At 52.4% G+C, this 25,342-nt stretch overlaps 4 protein-coding genes across 4 annotated transcripts; 1 reads left to right on the top strand and 3 right to left on the bottom strand.

Moving 5' to 3' along the window:
- Positions 1 to 1,088: 1,088 nt before the first annotated feature.
- N0V96_000359 (uncharacterized protein) lies at positions 1,089 to 3,063 on the bottom strand (the record flags this gene model as incomplete). Its single annotated transcript, XM_053195495.2, has 2 exons — positions 1,089 to 2,920; positions 2,994 to 3,063. The coding sequence occupies 2 exons, from the start codon at positions 3,061 to 3,063 to the stop codon at positions 1,089 to 1,091; spliced, it is 1,902 nt and encodes a 633-aa protein (XP_053047148.2).
- Positions 3,064 to 12,905: 9,842 nt separating this feature from the next.
- On the top strand, positions 12,906 to 14,795 carry N0V96_000358 (uncharacterized protein; the record flags this gene model as incomplete). The annotated part of the gene is made up of 5 exons (XM_053195494.1): positions 12,906 to 13,018; positions 13,075 to 13,329; positions 13,386 to 13,795; positions 13,848 to 14,666; positions 14,719 to 14,795. 5 exons carry the CDS (start codon positions 12,906 to 12,908, stop codon positions 14,793 to 14,795), a joined length of 1,674 nt encoding a protein of 557 aa, XP_053047147.1.
- Positions 14,796 to 19,457: 4,662 nt separating this feature from the next.
- Positions 19,458 to 20,567, bottom strand: N0V96_000357 (uncharacterized protein; the record flags this gene model as incomplete). Its single annotated transcript, XM_065755915.1, has 4 exons — positions 19,458 to 20,023; positions 20,121 to 20,261; positions 20,350 to 20,443; positions 20,532 to 20,567. 4 exons carry the CDS (start codon positions 20,565 to 20,567, stop codon positions 19,458 to 19,460), a joined length of 837 nt encoding a protein of 278 aa, XP_065615155.1.
- Positions 20,568 to 21,033: 466 nt separating this feature from the next.
- On the bottom strand, positions 21,034 to 25,186 carry N0V96_000356 (uncharacterized protein; the record flags this gene model as incomplete). Its single annotated transcript, XM_053195492.1, has 4 exons — positions 21,034 to 21,294; positions 21,370 to 22,756; positions 23,705 to 24,661; positions 24,720 to 25,186. The coding sequence occupies 4 exons, from the start codon at positions 25,184 to 25,186 to the stop codon at positions 21,034 to 21,036; spliced, it is 3,072 nt and encodes a 1,023-aa protein (XP_053047145.1).
- Between the last annotated feature and the right edge of the window lie 156 nt (positions 25,187 to 25,342).

Here is a 25,342-nt window from a genome sequence, read left to right as displayed (position 1 = left end):
AAATTCGTGGATACGCGCTGGTGATGAAAGAGCAAAATGTTTGCTTCTCTAGATTTTTTTTTTCTTCCGTCCGGCTTGTTGCTTGCTGAGTGAGAGACTGGAAAGAGCGCGCACCAAAGGTGACGTTGCGGTGCGGACGGAGGGATTACGCAGGTGCAGTGTGGCTGGTTCTTGCCCGAGATCCAAATCCAAACGTTGGCCAACTGCTCTGTTCCAGTGGTGCCTGACGACCAGTCTCCGTTCGTTCTAGAGGGGGGCTTGGGAGGACACAGTCAGCCAATCGCAAGCGGCATAACGACCAAGCACAGCCTCAGCCCGGAGAATCGGTGGCGCCAGGTTCCGCGTAATGCCCAACACTGCTTTAGCGCCCTTTAAGCGAATCTCCACTCCTCATATCCCTCCACCTCAGTGAGCCGTCTTCCCCCTGTCCATCCCGCAGAAGAGCGGGAGATTATCTTGGAACCTTCTGCCCAAAAAAAGACTATCCGGATGTGTGTCCCTGTTCTGAATAACGGCTCTGAGGTCATAGCTTTTCTTACCCCTCCAGCCCATTGGCGGAAGAGGGGTCGCTTTGTGTGTGTGCCGTTCATAACCTGCCTGAAGATAAATCTTCTCGGATGCCCGCCGTCTTAGAATTTTGGAGTCTATGTACAGCGCATAAGGTCAATTTAAGGCCTAGACATGGTTCGTCCCAGATTGCGCTTAATACTGCGCTGAAGTATTTGTTTCACGCTTAGAGTTTTCTAGCCGCCCTCAAATCGACTACCTACTACTCCGTACACTACCGGCACCTCATGGAAATCATGACGATCCGCGCCGATGTCGGCTTAGTCGTTTTGCACACTGTCCACTGTCCACTGTCCACTGACAGATTCATCACAGTCAACCTAAAAGTCTACCTTGGGGCTTGGTTGGTTGAGCGTTGCACAACATCTTGAATAAAATCTCTTGATGCCGCTCTAACTGTCTTTATCGTCAGGCCGCAACGGCTTATCGGAATGGATCTCCTAATGGATCCTCATTAATCCATATCCCTATTGCCAGTCATGAAAACGCTCGTCATCCGTGCCATCTTACATTGCCCACCATTACCCCATTAACCCCAGTCCTAGGCCTCGCACGAAACGAACGTCGTCCGCCTGTCGCTCCAGGGCCATCCTCATCCTCTCACCATACTCTTTCTCGGCCTCTTCCACTCTTGCCTCTTCCTCTGATTTAGGCTCTGGCTGTTCAAAGTCGCTTGCGGTAAACCCAGGCTTACCGGAGAAGCTGACGAGTCCCAACTTCTCGCCTGTCCAGAACAGTATGTCATCATCGTTGACATTATCTTGTCCGCCACGCGTTTGCGTCGACAGGATCTTTCTCGCGAGGTCATCGGAGCCAGGCATAGAAGCGAATAGAGATGGACGTTCATCCACCTCGCTGTGTCCAATCTTGTGCCGTCTCACCTCAGTGAAGCCATCGCGCTCGAACCACTTGAGAAGTCCCGACCCATCTGAGAATACGATGCGAGTACCCTGGTTGGCGACGGAGAGAATCTTGGACTGTGAGGACGTCTGGCGATTCTTCATGGTGGAGTTCTGCATGAGATCTGCAGACGAACCTCCTGGCCGTGGGCACAAGCCGTACAACTCCAAAGAACCCTTGGTGTTGTACTCACCACCGGCGATCAAAGTCCGGCCTCCTTCCCTCGTCTTCGACTCCATGACTTGTTCAACGGACAAGTCACTCCTACGGCGTGTCTCGCTGTCAAGTGTGGAAAATGGGTACGGCAGAGACGCGAGACTAGCCAGTCGAGCTCCTGAATGAATCGAGCCCATGATTGAAGGGAATGTGCGTCTATCGTAGTGTAGGATGTTGGAGAAGCGCCCCGCAACATAGATGTCGTCCGAGAAGGAGTACCCATCGCAAGCATTGGGCAGGTGCAAGATGCTCAAAGGCGTAGGCTGTGACAAAGGAGCATAAGGCGGGAGTGGATCGTCAAAAACGCTGCCTCGCCTACGTTGGAAGAACCCGCTTGTAGAGTCGACTGCTAACACGTCTATCCTGTCGATGATCTCACTCGGCGACCTGACTCGCGCCCTATAGTCGTAGAGATGAATTCCCAAAGAGGTTCCTACGGTCAAGGGCAAGCCTGGGGCGGCGGAAGAAAGAGCTGTGATGGACCATTCGAACGTTTGTTCGCCAACGACCTCGAGACGGTTGAGATCCACCTCTAGCAGGTGGCCCTGTACTGCGACAAAGGCCTTGTCGGAGAAGCTGTCGACGCTAACGCACTCTGTCACTCCGGTATCAATCTTGCGTGATCTGCCCATTGTCTGGGGACCGTCGAGATATAAGATGCCCGCTGAGCTTTTCGCGACGGTGGCACCCTTCTGACCCCTAGTTCCCTTCACGTCCCACAAGCACATCGAGCCGTCGTCCAATGGCGACACCACGAGCAATTCGTCGGTTTCTCGACTCGGGCTGTACAGAGCCATTCCTCGGACATCCAGCGTATCCTCCTCGGTCCCGTCTCGGATTTTGGGCTGCTGCAGCCAACTTGTCGCAATCGGCGCGTAGCGTTGTATGTACTCGTTATACCAAAAGACCGGCTCTGTCGGAAACGAGGGGTCCCAATTCGCCATATCCTTGTACCGCTGTAGCTTGCGCTGTTCCTGTGTCTCCTCATCGTAGAAGAGGGGGTCCGGCTCTGTGTCACCATCTTCTTCCTGACTCAGTTGTACGGCAGCGCTGTTGAAGAGAGGGTAGTCAGTGATGTCGTCGTCGCCAAAGGAAGGGATGCGCCGCCGTCTTTGTAAAGCCTCCGAGAACGGTGACTCGTCAAAGGTCCTCGATCGCCAGTGATTGTTGTCGAGGGAAATCTTCTGGAGCTTTCGGCAAACGAGTTGCAGATCGGGGAAGTCGTAGGGCTCTAGGACTGAGGGGCACCAAACTGTCAGCTGGGAATTCCGGTAGCACGCCTCTTGGCAGAAACAGAAAGGCTTACTCACAGGAAAGAACGCGCAGCAGGATCTCGTCTGGAAGCTCGTCCAGCTTCTTCGGGGGCGCCGACGACACCATTGTGCCGTGGGGTTTTGGAAAGAACCTCTCGAGTACTCTGTATTTCCGTTGATTATACTTCTGGCTGGGTTTCGGGGAGATAGAGGGGAGCCCGGACGGGATCCATGGAGAAGAGGGTCGAAGGATGATCCTATCGTTATCGTTATCGGGTATTGCCTGCCCTCTAGCCTATCATGGACTAGTGCAGATCCGGGGGTGGACCGGATAGAAATGCCTGGACTCTTGAGTGGGCTGACCTGTCAAAGCTCCGGGCCAGTCGGGCTGCACTTCCAGCTGCGCAGCGTTCAAAACATGTGCGGTGTTGTCATGCTTTTGGATTTCGTTTCCTGGCCAAAACGATTCCTTTATGACTCCTACTCCTTCCTCCTTGCACTCAAGCGACTCAATAGTTGCAGGATCAAGGCGGTGACCAAGCAAGATTTTACGCGGCACAGCCACGTCTCCGTGAAACGGACTGTGACACTGGGACAATTGCAGACCCATCTCTTCCCGCTCTTGAGAGCCATTTCGATTGCAACCATACCAGGCTTGGCAATCAGCCAATGCCGCAAGCCGTCCTAGTGATTCACAATACGTCCAAATGCGAATGCCGAATTGCATCGCGAACGAACGGAAAATTCCAGAACAGTCAACTACTCGTGTTAGCCCGCCGAAACTTCGCCATTTCTTTCTCCACGTCGATATCCAGTAGTAGGGTGTACAAAAGATTTCAGTAAAATAAAACACAAATGCTTGAATTGAGTCAAACGGTCATTCGTGTTGCTTTCTTTACATTGAAATAATTATAGACATAGTCGTTGCCCACCCCCATCACCTCCCCCAAAAGACTCAAGCTTCGTGCTTAGACAACTAAAGGTACTATAGACAGATGTTGGCCTTTGTCTCAAGCCTAGGTGTCAATGAGCATTAAAACAGTTCAAACTGAGGCTACTATCTGAGGCTTCCGTTATAATTATTCGGATACTCCATTTTCTTCTTCATAGTGTGTAGTCATTTGTCACCAGCCTACATCCCTATATTATGGGTGTATCTTAGTCATCTACTTTTTGGTGACAGCCTGATCCTGACCACCCTATGTGCAGTCATGCGGCGCAGAATCAGAGCTGACTGCATGTAGATCGCATACAGCCGTAGAACTAGTGCCTACAAGAAGCTCACAATTCTCTTTCCTGAGAGCGGAAATTCGGTCCAAACACTTCATGTCCTTCTTCACTTCTTAACCATGCCAATTGTAGCCAGATTCCCGAACCCCTCGAAGCATACGGCGACATCACAGGGCTTGGAGTGAGTGACCGATCTGAGATTGAGTGATTGATGAGAGTCTATCGGTAGTTTCTTACAATACTCGCAGGTTATTCTTGCCTTTACGATTACAGCATGGTCAACAATCCTCACATTAATCGCATACTACCTGCTAGGGTTCGATCCAAGCCTGGATCCCTACAGGAGGATGACGGAGCGGGACGAGGAGATTCATCCAATAGCAAGACGACTACCTAACTCTGCCGATCAAATGGTCTATGAGCATACAGAGCGCCTTAGGCTTTTTTTCGGGCGTTATGCGTACGAAGGTAACGCTATTGAGAGAATATTCACAGAGTAAGTTGATCGGCCGTTTTAAAAAGATTTGACTAATAGATATAACAGTGTATTCTTCTGCTTGCCGATACACAGCTTATCACCGGAATCTCCATAATCTCCAGTGGTAATTATGCTCTGACGCAAGGCCTGTCGGCTTATCACTGGCAGATGCTACTTTATCTTGCCTGGTTCTCAACCATAACTCATCTCTCAGCGCTTACCTTTTTACGCACCTACTTCCATGATCACCCGGCTGAACGATCTTGGCGGATCATTCTCATGTCGCTCCTTGTCGTTTCTCTCTCCGTCGGTCTCATTCCCACAGGTCATTTCAGCCTCATCGCCAATGAAACAGACTGGCTCCCAGATCGCATCAATCTCGGAAATCTGATTTACCCCGATGATTGTGATGGTTTCCCGAAATTTATCGAGGAAAATTCCGACACGTCAAACCATGTGAATCTATCTTGTTGGTTGCAAACTACTAACGACGTCCGCGATGACGAAATTTGCGGGCTGAGAGCTTGCACAGTGGAGGGCAAGCCGTTTATAGCAGCCAATGCACCTGCGTATGTGAATGGAGGTGTGAAAATCTGGTTTTGGGAGTTAAGAGACAGAACAGACCAACTAGGCTCACCGGGAGTGCTTCCTGAGTCCCCAGCCATGTGTTTCTTTGGTGGAGGGATGAACACCGGAAGTCAGGCGTATTTTTCCCTCGTCACGTCGCTCATGTTGCTGGCTTATGGGCTTACCGTCAGAGTCTCGAAGGTTTTTGAGAGATTTCCCAAGATCTTCTCCTTTCTTTCTCAAGAACGATTAGATCAAAGATATGAAGCCCTGCTAGCGGCATGGGAGCGGAGGGTCGCAACAAAACCCGGTCTTCAAGCCGTCTTGCTGGCTTCGATTTGCCTGCCGCTGCAGGCTTCTTTTCATGTCACTTTCTGTATCTTGCTGCAGTTGTACACATCCATGCTGGCGGAGGTGAGTGTGCTTTATTCAAATTACGCAAAAAACGCAGCATAAAATGCTTCGATGATCTAACGATATAAGGTCTTCTCGATCAGTCTGTCTGCAGCCTGGGGTACATTGAAGATTGTACGAACGAGGGCAATGGGAAATCCTGGGGATAATACCTGGGCGTTTGGGCAAGTGATTTCGCTGGTACTTTTGACCAGCCCTTTGACTCAAATCTTTGAGTCTGTTTATCAGCATCTCTGCCCGAGAAGCCCTTACGGGCAGGCGACCCCGAGAATCCGCGCGTCTCTTGTCAATGCACCCGTTTCAAACGATCATTTTTGTAGGAATTCTGTACATCCCACGTTTAGGTTTCCTGAGTCAATGAATGCAGCGGTCGAGATGTTGACAACGTTGAACACACTCCACTCAAGCACGCAAGACATAACCGGCCTTTCAGATCTGCCTGCCGGTACACAAAACCCTATCAATGGGAGGGTACACATAAGTAGGTTAGCATCTATGACTTTCTCTGCCAAATGTAGTACATACTAAGAAATCTCATAACTAGCTGGCACCGGAGCAACTACATCTCTTTCAAACCAACGTGATGACGAGTACATGCATAATACCAGACCAACCCACGCTGCACAAAGTCCGATCACTCGGGTATTACAAGAGTCACATCTCACTTGTAGTGAGATATGGAACAGACATTTAATCTTGGCTTTGTCAGGACCATTTGGTGCAGCAATCATTCCTATTTTCCTTGCTAGCATCGATTATGAGTTCTTCTTGGGGTTTGACAGTTATATCTCTTTTACCCTGGTCAACATCGCCCTCCTGCCACTCTATACTCAAAACTACATTCTTTATCTTTTCTACGTGCATCGCATTCAGTCTGAGAAAAGCAAAAATGGTGGAAAGTCGCTTTGGCGATCAAGTCTATGGCGTTGAGTGTGCCTATACTGTGCGGGATTCTCCAGGTGAGATCCTCGATACAAGAAGCATTCGTGTTCATTGGTGCCTTGTTTGGGCTGCAACTGACTATTATACTGGCAATCACAATGCGTAGGATGCGGCATATAAGCAGGTAAGATACTAGATTTATCGCATCTGTAAGGCGAGAAAAACTTTGGTAGCTCTGAGAATGTAGCAATACACATCAGCTGCAAATTTAGTCTTTATCTTGCTTTGTTCTGACTTCTGAACAGTGGTCATATGTAAATCTCTTGAGTCATTCTTGTCCATATTATCTCGAGGCCTCTCAGCACTAGATTTTAGGGTTTTGCAAAGAGATAATCGCGTCAGTCGTCCATTATCTCTACCACAGCTTGGTCATGACGATTCTTGAATCGACTCCTATTTTTGCTGGTTCTGTATAAGAGAAGGTGTTTTGCGAACAAAAGAAATGGTCGTTGGTAAGGTGTTTTCTTCCGGACGCAAGTAGCCTTTGGTGATCGCCGGGTCACAAAGGCGGTTGGCAACGGCAGGATGATCGTGTAGGTACGTGCATTGATAACGGCTTTACCGGACTTCAGCACTTTGTTGAGACTCTATTCGCCACCGTGTATCGAGATAGCTCTGAAACAGCAGACTGAACTCCCCTTTCCTAATATCTCCCTGCTATTTTCCATGTATGCAACTAGGTAGTAACTGAGGTCTACTTAGGATGACCGCAAGAAGCCGTGACCATGGTCTTCAAGTCGTTATGTCACGTCGTACTGTGAGAGCTTCATGGGACAAACTTCTTCAAAACAGCTCTGCATTTCATTGGCAAGGGGACTAGGTTTACGCCACAGTATATTGAACAATCCTGAAAGCAAATATCAGACTGCCGGCATCGAGTTTGCTGCTCGTTCAGCTCATTTCGACAATCTGTGCGCTGACATCATATTAGTTCACATAAGGGTGCCTCCCCAATGCCTCAGATCTCGCAGAAGAATCTAACCAGCAGCGCGGTGTCTTGACAGGGCGGAGAAGTCGCACGGCATGAACCTGGAATTCAGATCCGGATCAGAGCCGCTAACAAAGCTTCGATGAGGGGCATCAGGGAGGTATCAGTATTGTAGCGCAACTCAGCACTCACATACTCGATCCCTCTCATTCTGAACGTAAGTACGCCCGGCATCACGTTTAACACGAAAGGGTCCTGCGACATTCATCCGCTTCATGCGTATCTGTATGCGGGCGAAAACTTGGGTCAGCGTGGACACTGGTTTCATCCATCCTCGTCCAGTGACAGCACTCTTGCGGGAGGACGCAGTCCGAAGACAATCCAGACAGACGCGGGGCGCCGGAGAACATGAGATCAGACCAAGATGAGTGCTGCAACAAATGAATCTAGGTTCCGAGCCAGCCTTCTAGGTCAGAGCGGAGCATCGTGGGGTCCTCTTTGCGACCCGAGCTGGAAGTGCCACATCTGATGAATGAGAGATATCCTGCTTCAGTGCCGTACCAGTGCTTAGGCTTGACATATCCTCAGATACATCTGGCCCCCCTGTGACGGGGTAAGCCACATGCGTTCTTCTGCCAAACCTGTGCTTAATACCTCGTTAGCTGGGGATAGTTCGTTCTGACACGGCCCACACAGCGACCCAGCTGTCAAGCTTAGTAGTGCGACACAAGTCGGTGATTCAGATGATGGAAAAAGATGATGAAGTGAGGGGATCGGCGACGACGAGAGCCATCAAGGCTCCTGAAAGCCCCTCGCAAGCCCCCCCTCTTGTCGATCCCAAACTGCCTCAAGCCTGAGTGTTTAGATCGTAAACTGAGTTTGAAGCAGTGTTTGCTAGGTACGATACCCGTTACCGGCTGCTGCGAGCATCACACAGAGACGCTCGACCTCTTCACTGGCTAGTCCTATTGATGTCAGTTGACCCCTGCTCGGTGAAGGAAGCTTAAACAAGCCACTTGGCGTAAAGCTTGGCGTAAAATGTGGAGATTGACTCGAGATCCTTGAAGAGGCTGACTTGGGCGTTGTTGGAATGTCTGTGTCAGTGACGATCATGCAGGTGGGTAGGGTTGGTGCTTCATGCGGGCATGAAAGCCGTTTTGAGAGCGGAGACCCGTGCCAATGTCCAGCTTTTGCTCGTTTCACCCAGACCTGGCATAGTAGTGTCAAACTCCGAGCGACCGCCACTGCAGCAAAGAGGAGGAGCAAAACAATTCGAATGTCCTTGGCGACGCTACCGGTATCGTGAGACCCAGGCAAAGCGAGGGGTGTTCGGGCGAGGCTGGCTGATAGCCCACGTCATTTCCGTCTCGCAAGAAGCCCCGTCGATACCAGACAGCGCTGACGGGCTTGGAGGGTTCAGACCGCCGATGATACTCAAGGCGGAACGAGTCGAACTGGGGGCGAGTCAATCCAAGTGTGAAAAGTAGATGCCGAGTCTGTCAGCATTGGGTGAGAAGAGGAGTAGAGTTGGAGATTGGGTGCCGAGTTCCGAGAGTGCCGGAAGGCAAATGTTGGGCCAGGGGTCGGGAACGTCGAGCTGTGTGGGTGGTCCAGAGAGAACGAGAACGAGGCAGGAAGTTAGCCGTCAGCCTCGCTGGAAGGAGGACGTTGAGCCAAGATTTAGATGGGCTGATGGCGGGAAGATAAATGCGAGATGCTTGAACTCTTTAAGCTTGAACTGGGGAGCGAAATATGGTTGATTAGGGATTTTGAGTAGGATGAATCAAAGACAGGTGATCTGTAAACATAATCGTACGATTTTGACGTGCAAGACCGCATGGATGGGCTCATGGAATGCTTCTTTGCTGGGAGGTGTGAGTGTCTGACACGCTGCGTAGAGGGGAGGACATGGAAGCAGAGAGACTCTGGGCCAAGAACGCGGTGCCATTGGACTACGCAGTAGACTACTGCACATGGCTTAGACTTCCCGCCGGAGCAATCGACAGCCATCAAGCAGCCATGATCCATCTGAAGGATTCAGGGATAGACAGGGGAAGGGTGAGACGGGGGCGGATGGCAGGATAACGACGCTGCCCGGGTGCGAACCTTGCTCGGGCGACAGGTGGGTTGGGGTCATGGATGGAATCAAGATACGTTGGCTGACAGGTGTTGACTCTGTTGGGTACCTTGGGGTTTGGGCGGGCTTGTGTATCAGGCTAGAGGTAGGTAGCATGGCGTTCTATAGTCCCTGGTGTAAGTCCAGTTGTGAGGGAGTGAAGTGCGGGCTAACAGAGAGCGAGCCGCGAGGGTGCTGAAGGTTTCATGACGGGGATAAAGTGTGGATGAAGGGCCGATGTGCTGGGATGACAAGTTTGGAGATTTGCGGGTGATGCACGGGCCAAGACGACCAAAGGAGGAAAGAGAGGGGGGGGGGGGTGCCTGTCCCTGCTGCTTCGGTCAACAGGCGTACGGATACAAAAACGCAGGAGCGATACTGATGGGGACCTGCCGCACCCTCAACGCATGTGTAACTCTTGTCCCCTGCCGCCAAGCCCGAAAGAGACTAGTGGGAATGTGGGGGTGACCCCTGGGCACTAGCACCCTCCGTTCCTCCCACCCGCCTTTCCGCTCTTTATTTTCTGTGCCTTCTTTTCCGGTGCGGTGACCGACCGCACTTACCTCGTAGAGTGGGCAAGAGCTTAACCAGGGGAAGGCACGATGTACATTTTAGGTTGGAAAACGGAAAGGGTTCCCCGGATCATCTTTGAAGGAAAGAAAGAGAGTTAGGCGAGAGAGTCAGTTGATACCATACGGAAGGAACCTTCAATCTGGCATGGAAGAGACGGTGAAGAGTGTTCGGACCTCAGAACTCTACTTCCTAAGATGCCCTTGTACCGTAGGTGCGTGATAGGTCAACTCCAGGGAAGCCTCGGGGGCGATGCTTTCTCGTGAGGGGAGCTCTAATCATCTACATAGCCAATGACTTCCCGTTGTTGCGTCGCATAGTTGCAATTCGCAGCAAAAGGACAATGAGAACTATGTATTTGGCTTGGCCTCACATCATGGTTGAACCTATGCAAAGCATCATTCCCTATCATATTCCTTGCGAGATGGGGAGGCAATATCGAATATTCCCTGCTAGCCACATGCTGGGGAGCTGGGCAGAGACCCTAAGATAGAAAAGAACTCACCGTCAGTGGCCCGATTACTCTATAATTGCATCGGTAGTGCAGCGACATGCAGCTGTAGCGCATCTCGGTAGCACGATGCCATCACATTGGAGTTTTTAATAGTGTCTTTTTTTGCGGGTTGTCCTTGTGATGGTATTCAAGAATAGTTCCTCAATGCTCCATCTTTGTGCAACCAGCGAATCCTGTGTCACCAAAGATCCAGCCACCGCAGCTCTCCCGTGAGGTGTGCGGTGACTGTGGTCATTGTGGTGTAGCGGTGCTCGCCTCACCTGGGTGGTCGGCGACTTCCCTCAGCACCGTTAAGCGCCCAGCAACATGGGCCCGGCCGAAACGGGTCTGGCGCCCGTGTTCCAAAATTACATTCAGCCAACCACCGGCCGCCGTTGCGTCTCCCGTCACCTTCCCATCTGTCCACTTTCAGATCCGTTCCTCTAGGCGGGCGGCAAGAAGGAGGCAGGTGGTGGCCAATTTGACCGTCAATCTGAGTTTCTGTGGTGCCCGACACAACGTCGCTGAGAGGAATTGGACAACGACCTGCCGACCGCAAATCATCATTCGTGCGTGCATACTGCTCCGTAGTCGTACAGCTGGCCAGGTAGCTAAAGTACCTTGCCATGCCATGCCATGCTATCCGAATGGCCCATCAGCGGAGAACCAGACGACAGGCCATCCAGCATGGGGGAATTGGGGGGGCATTGGATGCGGATATGAGGACCTCGACTCGTCATCCTCGTTTGGTTGTTTTTCCTTTCTTCCCTTTGTTTTCCCATTCCCTCCATGATCCATCCACATTCCATCCTCCTCCCAGCAGTCTGGTAACCTATTGCCATTTTCGGTCTCAATGTCGTTGGTTCCAACAAACTTTCCAACAAGACAAAGCTAAGCGCAACCGCCATACCTAACTCTTTTTCAACAGACGCCAATCTGTACCGATCAGAAGAAACGACCCTTGTTCATCGCATTCACTGTGTAGCGTAGCGTAATAGCGCATATCCACACTTTGCATTCGAGCCGCATTGTCAAAGGGGAACAACACAGGCAACGCTGCACACAAAAGCGCAAGAGAAGGGAAAAACGGCCCCTCCCCTGTTGCAACCGAAACGTCAGAATAGCCTCGGGGCCCCCTCGTCAAAGCGCCTCTAACAGAAGTCGTCTCAACTCCGCCCACCACCTGTCGCACCTGGCCCTGCCGTCTGATCAGTCTCGCCTCTCGGATCGGACTGATACAGCTCCCTCCAACTGCGAAACCCCTCCAACGTCTGATCTACCGAATCGTCCAGTCCACCATCGTCAAACCCCTTGTCCCGTCCTCGACAGTAGACAGTTCGCCCCCCCGCCACCAAATCGCCCTTTTTTTCACAATTCACATTGCTGCGCGGGACGAACACTAACACTGGCACCCTGTTCAACGGCTATTGACGAGGTTTCATGGACACCTGACATCCGAAAGATTAGTCCCGACATCATCACCCACCCCTCCATCCAATCTTGCACCAAACCGCACCATCGTCAAGGCCCCTCCACCACTTTTCGTTGCCGGATCCAAGTCTATCCATCCGACAGCACCAGGCTCCCCCGTTCATCCCGGGCATTTCTTTTTGCCAAAGAACCGATTCCCGCCCTGTGCAACCCCGGTCAGTCGAACCTCACGCGGTGCCAAGTCCACAGACGCCATCGCTCGAACTTCGACTGCCGTCCCGACTCGCCTCATCTCTTTATGACTTTCCCCCCACCCGCCGAAAGCTTCGTCTCGTCTTCCTCCACCTCTTCTTCTTCACCCTCATTTCTCTCTTCTTCTTCGTTGTTTCTCGCCTAGGTCGAAGAGTCAAGAGTCAATTCCCGAGCCCTTGCGACCAACGAGATTCCTTCCTTTCCTTCGCTGCTGGCTCAGATCATTCTTTTTAACCTTTCCAACTTTGCTTGGCTGGAGTCTTTTATTTTCGCTTCTTTTGCTCGTCGACTGCACCACTTTAGGTATTATAAGAGACGTTTTAATACGGGGACTGAAAAGTAAAGAGATTGGAATCACCAGAGTTTGGCACCGACACAATCGTGGTTATTGGATTTGCTGGGATTATTTGCTTCGCCATCACCCGACGCCCACACGAGCCGCTACCGATACCCTCAAGGCCCGACCCCAACCGCCAACTCGTCGGTATTGTCGCAGGTCGACACCCTAATACAGCTACGAATAGGAGGGCAATCGAAATCGAATCAAAATGGCGGGCGACCTGACTTTCGGGGTTCTGGTCAAGAAGCAGTTCACTGCGCAGAAGTTGGCTTTTCACTTCCTCTTCTGGACCTTTCACTTTGGCATTTTCGCCTATGGATGGTAAGCTTCCATTCGCACAACGAATTCGGTTACAACTCGACTCTAACCCTTTCTAGGTGGAAGCAGGCAATGGACGCGAGGCTGGCTGGTCTGAACACTTTGCAATACTCGGTCTGGATTTCAAGAGGTGCCGGTTTGGTTCTTAGTGTCGATGGGATGCTTATCCTACTCCCGGTCTGCCGAACGGTCATGCGATGGATCCGACCTAAGCTTCGCTTCCTTCCTCTCGACGAGAATCTCTGGTTGCACAGGCAACTGGCGTACTCCATGCTTGGATTTACCATCTTGCACACCTCTGCTCATTACATCAAGTAGGTTCTAGCCCCAAGCGACGCAGTACACCCCCAACTCACTAACATGTGCGCAGCTTCTTCAACGTTGAGAGAACGCAGATTCGTCCCGTCACAGCTATCCAGATTCACTACGCCCAGGCAGGTGGTGTTACTGGCCATGTCATGTTGCTGTGCATGCTTCTGATGTACACCACTGCACACGCTCGTATTCGCCAGCAATCATTCGAGACCTTCTGGTACACCCACCACCTCTTCATTCCCTTTTTCTTGGGACTGTACACCCACACCACTGGCTGCTTCGTGCGCGATACCGCCTTGCCGTACTCTCCATTTGCTGGAAAGGATTACTGGGACCACTGCATCGGCTACCTCGGCTGGAGATGGGAGCTTTGGACTGGAGCTTTCTACCTCATGGAGCGTACCTACCGGGAGGTCCGCGCTCGCCGCCGTACCAAGATCACTCGTGTTGTTCGCCACCCATACGGTTAGTCTCTGCTGTGCCACTTATTGTAATCGTAATACTAACTGATTTCCAGACGTCGTTGAGCTGCAGTTCAACAAGCCTTCATTCAAGTACAAGGCTGGCCAGTGGCTCTTCCTCCAGGTGCCTTCTCTCTCCAACTACCAATGGCACCCCTTCACCATCACCTCATGCCCTTTCGATCCTTATGTCTCGGTCCACGTTCGCCAGGTCGGTGATTTCACTCGAGCTCTTGGTGACGCTGTTGGTGCTGGTTCCGCTCAGGCAAAGCTTTACGATGGTGTTGATCCCATGGGAATGTACGAGGTTGCTCTTCAGAACGGCCAGCAGATGCCTGATCTCCGCATCGATGGCCCGTACGGTGCCCCCGCCGAAGACGTTTTCGAGAACGAAATTGCTGTGCTCATCGGCACTGGTATTGGCGTTACTCCCTGGGCTTCCATTCTCAAGAACATCTGGCATTTGCGCAACAGTCCGAACCCGCCAACCCGTCTTCGCCGTGTCGAATTCATCTGGGTCTGCAAGGACACTGGATCCTTCGAATGGTTCCAGACTCTCCTGTCGTCACTTGAAGAGCAGTCCAACGAGGCAGCTCGCGTTCCTGGCAGCTCCGGTGTTGAGTTCTTGAAGATCCACACCTATCTTACTCAGAAGCTGGATATGGATACCACCCAGAACATTGTGCTCAACTCGGTTGGATCAGACCACGACCCTCTGACTGAGCTCAAGTCCCGAACGAACTTTGGTCGACCCAACTTCTCCAAGCTTTTCACAACCATGCGCGATGGTATTCTGGACAGAACATACCTCAACGGCTTGGAAGGTAGCATGCGCACGACTGTTGGTGTCTACTTCTGCGGTCCCTCAGTAGCTGGTAAGCATCATACTTTCATCTTTCTCAAGTTTCTTGCTAACAAATCATGTAGCTCGCGATATCAAGCAGGCTTGCAAGGATGCCGATGTCCGCGAAGTCAACTTCCGATTCTGGAAGGAGCATTTCTAAGCGTGGAGATGGCTGAAATAATGAAAAGTAAAAGTCAAAAAACGAGGAGCCTTGGCGAAAGCCTCGAGTTCTGTACGGGGAGGAGAGTCTCATGCCAGGAGACGACGACATCTACAGCTATCAGCAGCTTCTCAGCAGTGGGACCGCGGGAAGCGGCGCTCCGAGAGGAGAGCTGGCTGAATAACGGCAAGCGGAAAGGCGTTGGCTGGAATGAATTAAGAAACCCCCTCAGCGATGTGCATCATCTCACCACTTTTGCCGCCATCCGCGCCCTCCACTTATTATTTCTTGACGATGGGCGGGGGTGGCAGGCGGTCAATGTTCTCTCATATATATACAAAGTCCATATATCACATTTTTTCAGCTATGGCAACTTGTTCTATTTCCCAGGTTTCAATAGTCTTTATCATGATATAGAAGGAAAAAGTGTTCATGTGGCCTTGGTATATAGGATAAGTGATTATACGATTTCATTCGATCTTGCACAGCCACTGCAACCTACAGGTGCGAACCGCTGTCATGAGATGACGTGAACGCCGTTGGCAAGAAAGAGGTGTGTCATTACTGATGGCGACAATGTAGCAGGGGATATACTCGCTAGGGATGAGAATACAGATGGCATTAAGCAGCAGGGAAGAGCTGGGACGGGGAATTCCATTCCTGCGAAGCTTCCCACCGGAGTGCGTCCGGACCGTGACTCGCCTCAGCTTTCAGGTTGCCGGCCAAGCCGTACGCCGTCTTGTTGTTGTCAAACAAGTGAGTGAGTGAGAGTCTGGACTCGACGGCTCTCAGCTAGGCTAAGGCCGCTCGTTGGATCGTGTGTCGATGCATGAGCCTGATGGTGGTCTATGTAATCAAGTGAACTTGGGTTACCTCTCTGACGATCGAGTGGAGACGGGTAAAGGGGAGGGGTCGCGGCCCAGGGAAGAGGGAGAGGAGGGAAGCTTGGGAGGAGCGGCCGGACGGACGGCTTACCTTTTCCTGTGATGTGGTAGGTGTGGTACGTGCAGGGCTTGGTGTGGACGGTTGTGGTTGCATTTCAAACCGTCGATGTTTTGAGTTTTTTTTTTCTTCCCTTGACTACTGGTGAGTGGTGGTTGCGTGGCTTTTGTTGTGGGACGGACTGGTTGTGGGACGGACTGGTCGATTGGCCGGTTGGAAGTCCGACTTGTTATCGGTGTTAGTATGTAAGTACCTTGTGTAGTAGTTTGTGTGATGGTGGTGTGATCTAGGAAGAGGTTCGAATGATGTAGTTGATATCTGAATCTTGGCACAAAGTGACTGGCTCGCTTCTTTGACTGCCTTTTTCGGCTTTGTCCATATGTGATGTCTCCTATGAGGTTACTTGGGTTGTAGTGAGCTCCTGGTAGAGCGGGAATAGGGGGGTCGTGAGAAGGTTTGGGACATCTGGGGACACGGCGGCTATGACTGGTTGATAGGGTATGACGGCACACTTCTGGTGAACGTTGTTGTGTTTTCTCGACTGGCGCTTAGTCGTGGGCCGATGGTGTCACCACCGGGAGGAGGTGGAGGATTCGAGTGAGTTGAGTGGAAGGTTGGGTGGAGAGACTTACCTGTGAGTTGAGGCGGGCAAGCAGGTAAGGTAGGTAGGTGGTGAGAGATGAGATGGATATGATTAGAACGATGCCGTTACGAGTAGTTCAGGAAGACACGGTGGGGCGAACGGACGGACGGACGGACGGACGGACGGACGGACGGACCGGGTGGGAGTGATGGTTATACGGATGGTGTTCGGGCGGGGTGGAGTTCGGATGGGTTCCGCATCTTTGGCCGTGTCTCTTACTCGATTCTCACAACTCCATTTTTCTCATGGTGTTTTTTTTTTCTTTTTCTTTATTTCTCTTTCTTTTTAATTATCGGTATACTGAGTAGTCGCGTTTTGAGTGAGGTAGCTCGAGGTGAATGGATCGATTCCGATTTGGCCCTGGAGGGCCGGGTGGTTTCTGTCATCCCATCGGCACAAGGTAGTCGGGCTCGTGCTCGTGCTCTTGCTATTAAATATTTGCCATTGTCTTTTTTGGGATGGATGGATTTAGATCATGGAACCCATGCGGAAATGGTCAAAAAGCCAGTGCGGTTAACGGGGCGGAAAAAGTTTGTCCTAACATCGTGAGAATCTTCTTCAAAACAGCCTACGTGGTTGCGTAGGTTGGTATTTTTAGCCAATCTTCTTCTTCTTAGGTGGTCTAGTCTGCGTCGGTGAAAGGAGGTAAATTTGCCCGATGATGAGATGGAAGACTCGAAATTCTGGTGAAGGGGGGTGGAATGACACTTTTAGTTTTGCGGGAGATGGGGTTAGTCTATACGAACGACGCCTCGAGAGTGAAATTATTAGGCCTCCTGGCTGTGATTATAGTAATAGTATCGGTTTGATTTGGTCTATGTGCGTAATTCTATGGGCGTAGAGGTGGTGACAACCATGTTTGAACGGCCATTAGGGAATTGACCAGTGGATTGAAATGAAGCCAAGGCCATGTCAAGAGAATGAGATACCTTTTGGAAGATGGTAGGCTTCCTTTGAGGAAGAAGATTGTCTTGATGCTACATGTCCTTGCTAAAAGGGGTGCTTCCAGTTGAGAATTATTCGCCCTTGACGGAGAGTTCCATAGTTCGGGTGGTGTAGTCTACTTTGACTACTAATCACAAGACCTTAACATATAGGAACAGTCATAAGGGGGGGGGGGGGCGTCGGATTAGATAGTTTATAGGTTTAACGAGGCTTCTTTTGTGAATCTCATGTACCGATTACCTCAATGCACAAGGTTAGACGGCAACAACACGGTTCAGGTCAAGTAGTTTTGTCTCTTTAGAAATGATTCATTGAGGAAATAGAGAACAGAGTGATTAATAGACTGACTGCTGAGATTATTCAAAGCTATATGAAGTTTTCTCCTTGATGCCCTCTGTCCTCAACATTAGGCCTATACGTTTCCGACTGTCTTAGGGGAAAAAGTCGGAAAGGAGTAAGCGACTGAGCTCAAGATGTCCTGCCACCTCAAAATGACTCCTCGTTTTGGGAGTAAGACTAAGGCCTGTTGTTAAATTTGAATTCTCAGGTTCTCGAGAGCCCGATAGAGGCTTGTCTTTAGCCATGTTCTATCGGTTAAGCCAGGCTCACACCTTTTCTGATCTGCCTCGACACAGAAGTCCGGAAAGAGTCACGTAAACTCAGCTAAAAAGACCGTTCTCACTTCTCAAACCGACTATTGAATAGGGGGAACTAAGAACAAGAAACATCAATGGGATGAGCGCCAAGTGTTCTCGAGAGCTCCCAAAGAGGGAGTGATGGAGAGGCCCATATTAGTCATACGGAACTCCCAAAACGGGGACGGCAGGAGCAGCGCTCACTGGTGGACGTCGTTCGAATAAGCAAAGTGAATTAGATAGAGGATATTTAAGTCTTTGTCTCCCTTTGCATCGTTCGTCCCGCTCTCGCACGTATTCGTGGCGTCGATGTGTGGGTTGGAGACTGAAGTGGGTGAATAGGGTGATGCATGCTGCCTTTGAATCGGTTGAATGGTTGAGGCTGAGAGGTAAGATATAAGGGCCAACCGCAACCAGTCGCAAGCGGAAGGAAGTCATCCAAGGCGAGTGAGATTAATGCCCAGAACCATCTGGTGGTGCGGCCGGGCTAGAACTTTATGCGACGAAAATTGGCATGAGCATACTGAGGAAGCTCTATTTCAACGTGCTTGGTTCCGATACAATCGAGTTGAACTGAGCAGGACACATCGGAACGGTGAAGTACAGCTGAGATGAGCTCGAAGTAGCTCATCCGCCGGCTCCTGTCAGAGGGAGGTCCCAATGCAAACCAGCAGGCACTCAAGTAACCTTAGCACTATCACTGAACGCATAAATACCAATCAAGCGTCTGTGGCAGGTACCCATGTTCCGTTCGTGCATGTTCGTGACGAATACGGTCGAGTCGAAGCGAGGTGAAGCGAATAAGGTTGTTAATGTTCTTGACTAAGCTCTTGTTAGGTCGTGATTGTTCGTAGCTAATATGTTCGAGCCGATTAGTCACCTTTCACAACTCCTGTCACAGTGGACGTATGAAAGTGCGTCCTAAAAACATGCCTATGGCTTAGGAATCACAGCGCGTTTTCTATACACAAGAGGGTGAGGAGACAAAAATGGGGTAAGAGGAAGAGGCCGTCACCTTAGCTAGGGACACGACGAACTGCGCCATGTTTACTATGGCCGGCAAAGTTTTTAAATCCAAGCGGTACGTTCGAGTTAAAGCGAGGTGAGGCAAACAAAGTAATAAGCATCCTTACAACTTTTGTGACTGCCCCTCGCTGAACTCGTGCTTGTCAGTGACGAATACGTTCGAGCCAAAGCGTGGCGAAGCGAACGAGATGATGAGCGTCCTTGGCCAGCTTTGGTGCCTGAAAGAGACGTTCGAGGTTGGCACCCTTGTCCCTGGTCTCTTGCCTTTGATGACCCCTCCCACCGAGACCGGCTCTGCTTGCAACCATTGCAAGTGGTCGCATGGGTTCCTGGCGGTGTCATCTCTGAAGTGAATTGAACGCGTTTTATAGGTGAGGAAACGACTGCTAGCAGCCATCTTATGAGTTGTAGATACTCGCTAGTCTCATCCCTTCACTAAAGATATTGAATGCCCTCCATCCAGCCTCTCATCTAAAGTTTCCTCACAAGACACCTCAACCTCACATAACTAATCATCTCCCCATCACCCGGAATCCTACAAACATGCCCCAACACCTCCACAATCTCCCTCACAGCCTCCTCCCTCTGGCCCTCCTCCTCCGGCACCGCATCCAACAACTCTTTGCCCATCAACCGCACCCATCCCTCCACGCCGCCCTTATCCGCCGTCGTAGGCCTCCACTCTCGCTCAACTTTCAACACTTCCCACCCGCCGACCTCCTCCTCGAGCACCGTCTTCAACCACGCCTCGTCGGGGAAGAACCAGGGGTCCACGGCGACGGCCTTGTCGATGCCCACACGCCGCGCGACGGCCATGACGATGGCGGTGCGCATCTCGGCTACGTTGCCCAGCCCGCCCATTTCGAGGGCGAAGGTGCCGCCTGGAGTGAGGGCGTCGCGGATGGCGGTGAAGACAGAGATGTGGGACCCAGGGGGCCGGAGGATCCAGTGGAGGGCTGCATTGGAGAAGGCTTTTGTGAAGGTTTGGGTGTGGAGGGTTGGTGTTGAGGAGGTTGTGATTTTTGTTGCATCGAGGACTAGAGAGGGGGGGAGTATTAGTCAACGTGTGATTTGTACCAGTATGTATGGATAGTGTATGATGACAGCGAGTAGAGAGAGAGGGAAGAGCAGTACCTTCGAATTCGCAGTTTGATAGGCCTGCTGCTGAAACGGCCTTTTTGGCGGCGGAGATCATGCCTGGGGAGGCGTCGATGCCGTGGAGGGAGCCTTTTCCTTGAGAGAGGACCTTGCCGAACTCGACGTCGAGGACGCCGTCTACTCGATCATTTAGACTGGGGAATTCTCTACTGTGATCAAGTCCATCATCGAGAGGACCGATGAAAAAATCGAGGCCAGGACTCACCACCGCAACCGACGTCGAGGATGATATCGTCCTTTTGCACATCGAGCCACTGAACCACTTTGGTAGCCAACTTGGGAACGAATGAGGCAGAGTGCTGGTAGGCTAGAAGGTTGTATCAGTACCAGATCTATTGAGGATGGTATGTATGCTTGAGGCATTGATGGTGAGCAGATAAGGTTTACCTCGGATGACCACTTATCTTCTTTTTGTTCAGCCATGATTGATTTGAAAGATTGGTGTTGATGAGCTCCTCAAAAGCGTGTGAGACTGAGATGGAATTGGTATTTACGAGAGTGAGTAAATGCTAGTTTATATAACTTTTGATGTCTCTTTCGACTTACACGCAATCTGAAGTTTAAGTGGGATGAGTGAAGTTGGGAGGATGCGACGACCGTCCGAGATCGGACCTGCTCGACGGCCGCACGCTGCCCCGCATCTCCCTTCTCCGACTAACTTTTACGGCACGGGGATCCGACGTTCAATATTGCAGCTCTCAGACATGACTTATATCCGGAGTAATTTGAGGGCCTATGACTGGGTTCTATCCAATGATCTGATCTACATTATATGTCGGTCGCGAAACCGGCGCAGAACAATGACTTATTCTTTTCCTCTTCAGTTGACAAATCGTTAGCTACGACAATCTTGTCTGCCTTTTCACATTGACCCCATTCCCAAAATACCTCAGTCAATGTCCAACAGCTTGTACTTTTCATCGCCCAAGGCGTCCTCTACCCTCTGCATGAGTGACAGCACCTTCTCCTCCTCTAATCTCCTCCCCACGACCTGGACGCCGACGGGCAGGCCGTGCATATCCTTGGCATCGTACAGCTTATACGCACCGTACGCCACGCCATTGAGCTTCTTGATGTTGAAGTCCGCGGGAAGCTGGTCCAGGTCCTTGTCCACGTGTGTCACAGGGAGGACGCCGGCGGTGTAGTCGAGCTAGACAATTGATTAGCAACTCACAATCCTTTAAAAACATATAAAAAAAATGAAAAGAGAGCCACAGAAACTCACCAGGTTGAATAGGAACGTGTACCCGCAGCTACTACACGCATCCTTCATCCCGTCATGCGGCACAGCAGGCGTAGCATTAGGCGGCGTGATCAAAAAGTCGACCTCCGCCTTGTTCCACCACTCAAACCACTGATTCCGGTACGCCTCGCGCCGCGCGACGAGCTTCCAGTTCTCAAACGCCGACTGCGGCCGCCAGTCCCGGACGAGGTCCGCCCAGATGTCGTCGCGGCGGACGTACTTCACCCAGAGGTAGTAGAGATACCGCAAGGGACTGGCGAGGTTCATCAGGAACTTCATCTGCGCGGCGCCCGGGTCGTTCCACTCCCCCGTGCGGAAGAAGGTGCTGAACATCTGGCATCCGTCGGCATTCAAAGCCAGAGCGGCGATCTTGAGGCCCTCGTAGGGGGAGGGCGGGTTAATCTCGACGATCTCGTGGCCCTCCTTGAGCAGCGCGTTCTCCACCATCTCCAGCGCGCGCCTGCACGCCGGGCTAGGGTCCACGACGCCATCGGTGCGCATCACGCCGACGCGGAGCTTCTTCTTGTCGTCCAGCCACGTCTTCTCCGTCTCGGAACGCCACGCCAGCGGGTGGACGCTGTAGTCGTACTCCCACGGCTTCATCCCCACCACGGCCCGCGTGAAATACCGCAGGTCGTCGAGCGTCCTCGTCATGGGGCTGTACACGGACGGCACGCCCTCCTGGCCCGGCATGCTCGTGCAGAAGCCCAGCTTCGGCCATCGGCCCGTGGAGCATCGGAGGCTGTAGCACCCCGAGAAATGCGCCGGCGCCCGCACGCTGCCCGCGACGTCGCTGCCGATGCCGATGCGCCCGCCCATGGCGAGGAGGGCGGACTCGCCACCCGTGGAGCCACCGGGGGAGTAGCGGCTGTTGTGCGGGTTCGTGCAACGGCCCCATACGTCGTTTGTGGACTCGAAGCTGAGGAGGGTGATGGGGAGGTTGGTCTTCACGTAGGGGACGGCGCCTGCGTCCTTGAGGAGGCGGACGACGGGGCCGTCGGTGGCCGTCTTGTTGCCCACGAAGCTGCTGAAGCCGACGGTGGTGTCGTATCCGCCGACGACGATTGTGTCTTTGAGGCTGACGGGGATGCCGGCTAGCGGGCCCTTGAGGTTGACGGAGCCGTCCGACACCCACTTCTCGGCGGACTCGAGCATGACCTCGGTGAGGCAGTTTGTGCGCTCGTGGGCCTTGAGGGCTACTTTACCGTAGGTTTTGAGAATGTCAATGGGCTTGAGGATGGTCTTGTGGACATCTTGGACGAGTTCCTCGATGGGTTTGTCCAGGATCTGGCGGTCTTGTGGTGAAAAGGGGCCTTTGTAGGCCGTGAGGCGGCGGATTCTGTCCGCGCGTTCGGATTGCTTGAAGTTGCTGTTTTCTTGGTGTTAGTGAACCTTGGATGGGTGTTGCGGCTATAGGCACGGGTGGGATGGCAGACCAGTCACGACGGTGTTGGAGATAGTCGAATGGATAGACCATCTTGTATGTATGTGTACTAAGTACTAGGTATGTATGGACCGGGTGTTGCTACGACTATGAGAGAAAAGTGAAGCTGGCCTTGACTCTGTGAAAACCCACGATGTCGGGTGAGAAGAGTGTGAAGGTTTGTTGTAAGATGATGGATGCAAGATGAGAGCTTGGGACTTATCAAGGGGAGAGGAGAGAAAGAGAAGAGACCGGCGTTGGGGTCAAGGTACTTACACGCTCGGTCACGGGTAGCCGGCGGAGTCGCGGGGAAGCCCCGCTCCCCTTATCGGCCGCTGGGGTAAAAGGGCGTAAGGCGCGCTGTACAGACTCTAGAGCCTGCTAAGGCCCAGGGTAGGGCACCTTAAGGTGAGGAGAGGTACCTCACCTGCCACCTTATCTTTGGCCCGCTGATATCCGCCTGAAACTTCCCTGCTGGGCAAGTGAATGCGTCGGTGAGCCGGTGGACACGAACCAACAACACCAGGGCCTCCCCGCATGTTGGGTCCAAGGTGAGCCGAGATGCGGTCCGGCTGCGGTTGCATGTTTCATTATCAAATCGATTCCTCCTGCTTTCTTCTCACGGCGCCAGGCGTCCATGTGTCCTACAGCGAGTATGCAGGTACGTAATGTTTGTCAAAGAGTGCTGGTGCTTGTGGCTTACCCCGGTTTTTACGCCATGACTGTCACTGACGTGAGGCATGCGTGCCTGGCATTAGTAGCATGAGCTAGGTTGAGTGTAAGATGAATTCATCTCAGGTGCGAAAGAAGAACTTTTCATGGTCAATTTTGTTCCCGAATACCCAAATGCCGCTGCTAAATAAACTTCTGCTAACCCCAAGACCGCCGCCTTACAAAACCGGTCTTCTCTCATTCCTGTAGTGATCCGCAATCAAGAAGGCCAGTTCGAGCGCCTGCTTCTCATTGAGTCTCGGGTCGCAGAAACTCGTGTAGTTGGTCGACAAATCATCCTCGTCCAGCCCCTCGCTACCGCCCAGACACTCCGTCACAGCATCACCGGTGAGCTCGAGGTGGACGCCGCCCAGGTAACTCTTCTGCTCCTTGTGGATGCGCAGCGTCTCCTGCAGCTCCTCAAAGATGTCGCGGAAGCGCCGCGTCTTGATGCCGCCGCCCGTCGAGACCGTGTTGCCGTGCATGGGGTCGCACTGCCAGACCACGCAGCGGTGGTACTCGCTGTCCTCGACGGCGCGGATGTGCGCCGGCAGCAGCGAGCGCACTTTCGAGGCACCGTACCGCGTGATAAGGGTGATCTTGCCGGGCTCCTTGTCCGGGTTGAGGGCGCGCAGCAGGGCGAGGAGGTCGTCCGCGGGCGTGGTGGGTCCAACTTTGATGCCGATGGGGTTGGCGATGCCGCGGAAGAACTCGACGTGGGCGCCGTCGATTTGCCGGGTGCGGTCGCCGATCCAGAGGAAATGGGCCGAGGTGTCATAGTACTCCTTCTTGGTCTCGGTGGGGCCGCTGCTGCCGTTCCGGGAGCCGTTGCCGTTTGCCGTGGGACGCGGGACGGGCGTCTCCAGGAGGCGGGTCAGCGGCTGCTCGTACTCGAGGAGGAGGCCCTCGTGGCTGGTGAAGAGGTCGACCGTGTCCAGCTTGTCGCTGCGGTCGGCGCCGATGGTGTGGAGGAAGCGGAGCATGTCTGTGAGGGAGAGGACGGCCTCGGAGTACTTCCGCTTCAGCTCCGGGTCCCGCACGTGGCCCAGGCCCCAGTCCAGCGGCTTGTGGAGATCGGCGATGCCTGATGAGAGGCATGCTCTGATATAGTTGAGGGTTGCCGAAGAATACTGGTAGGCCCTTTGGTGCTGGTTAGCTCTTGTGGTGACACATGACTGTCTTTTCGTGCATGACTCACTTTACGAGTCTCTGCGGGTCAATTTCACGCTCATCAACTTGAAAGCCGTTGAGAATGTCACCACGGAATGAAGGCATCTCCACACCGTCAACCATTTCTGTAGGGCTCGATCTGGGCTTGGCATACTGGCCAGCCATTCGGCCAATGCGCACCACGCGCTTGTCGGCACCCCAAACGAGGACCAAACTCATCTGCAGCAGCAGCTTAATCTTTGACTCGATTGCATTGGGCTCGCAGTAGTCGAACAGCTCCGCGCAGTCACCGCCCTGCAGTAGGAAAGCCTCGCCGAGTGCTACATCACGTAGGTGCTGCTTGAGTGCGACAATTTCCTTTGGGTGGACAATGGGGGGTAGCCGTGCCAACTCTTTGACGGACTTTTTCAAGCCGGCTTCGTCTGGGTAGGCGGGAGCTTGCTTGATGGGTTTTGAGCGCCAGGAGTCGGGCGACCATTCTGCGGAGGAAGACATGGTCTGATGTGTTGTATTGGTGACTGTGTTGGTGACTCAGGATGGAGCTGTGGACAGTCAAGTGGTGCCGGGCTGATTTGTTGCCAGAACTGACGCAGGTAGAAGCTGGAGAAATAATAGGCAAGTTAGCTTGGAATTAAATCAGCAATGGCTTTG

This window comes from Colletotrichum fioriniae, assembly GCF_027942845.1.
Source record: "Colletotrichum fioriniae strain IMI 355084 chromosome Unknown scaffold_1, whole genome shotgun sequence".
NCBI lineage: Eukaryota > Fungi > Ascomycota > Sordariomycetes > Glomerellales > Glomerellaceae > Colletotrichum > Colletotrichum fioriniae.
This window is presented reverse-complemented; position numbering and strand designations above follow the sequence as displayed.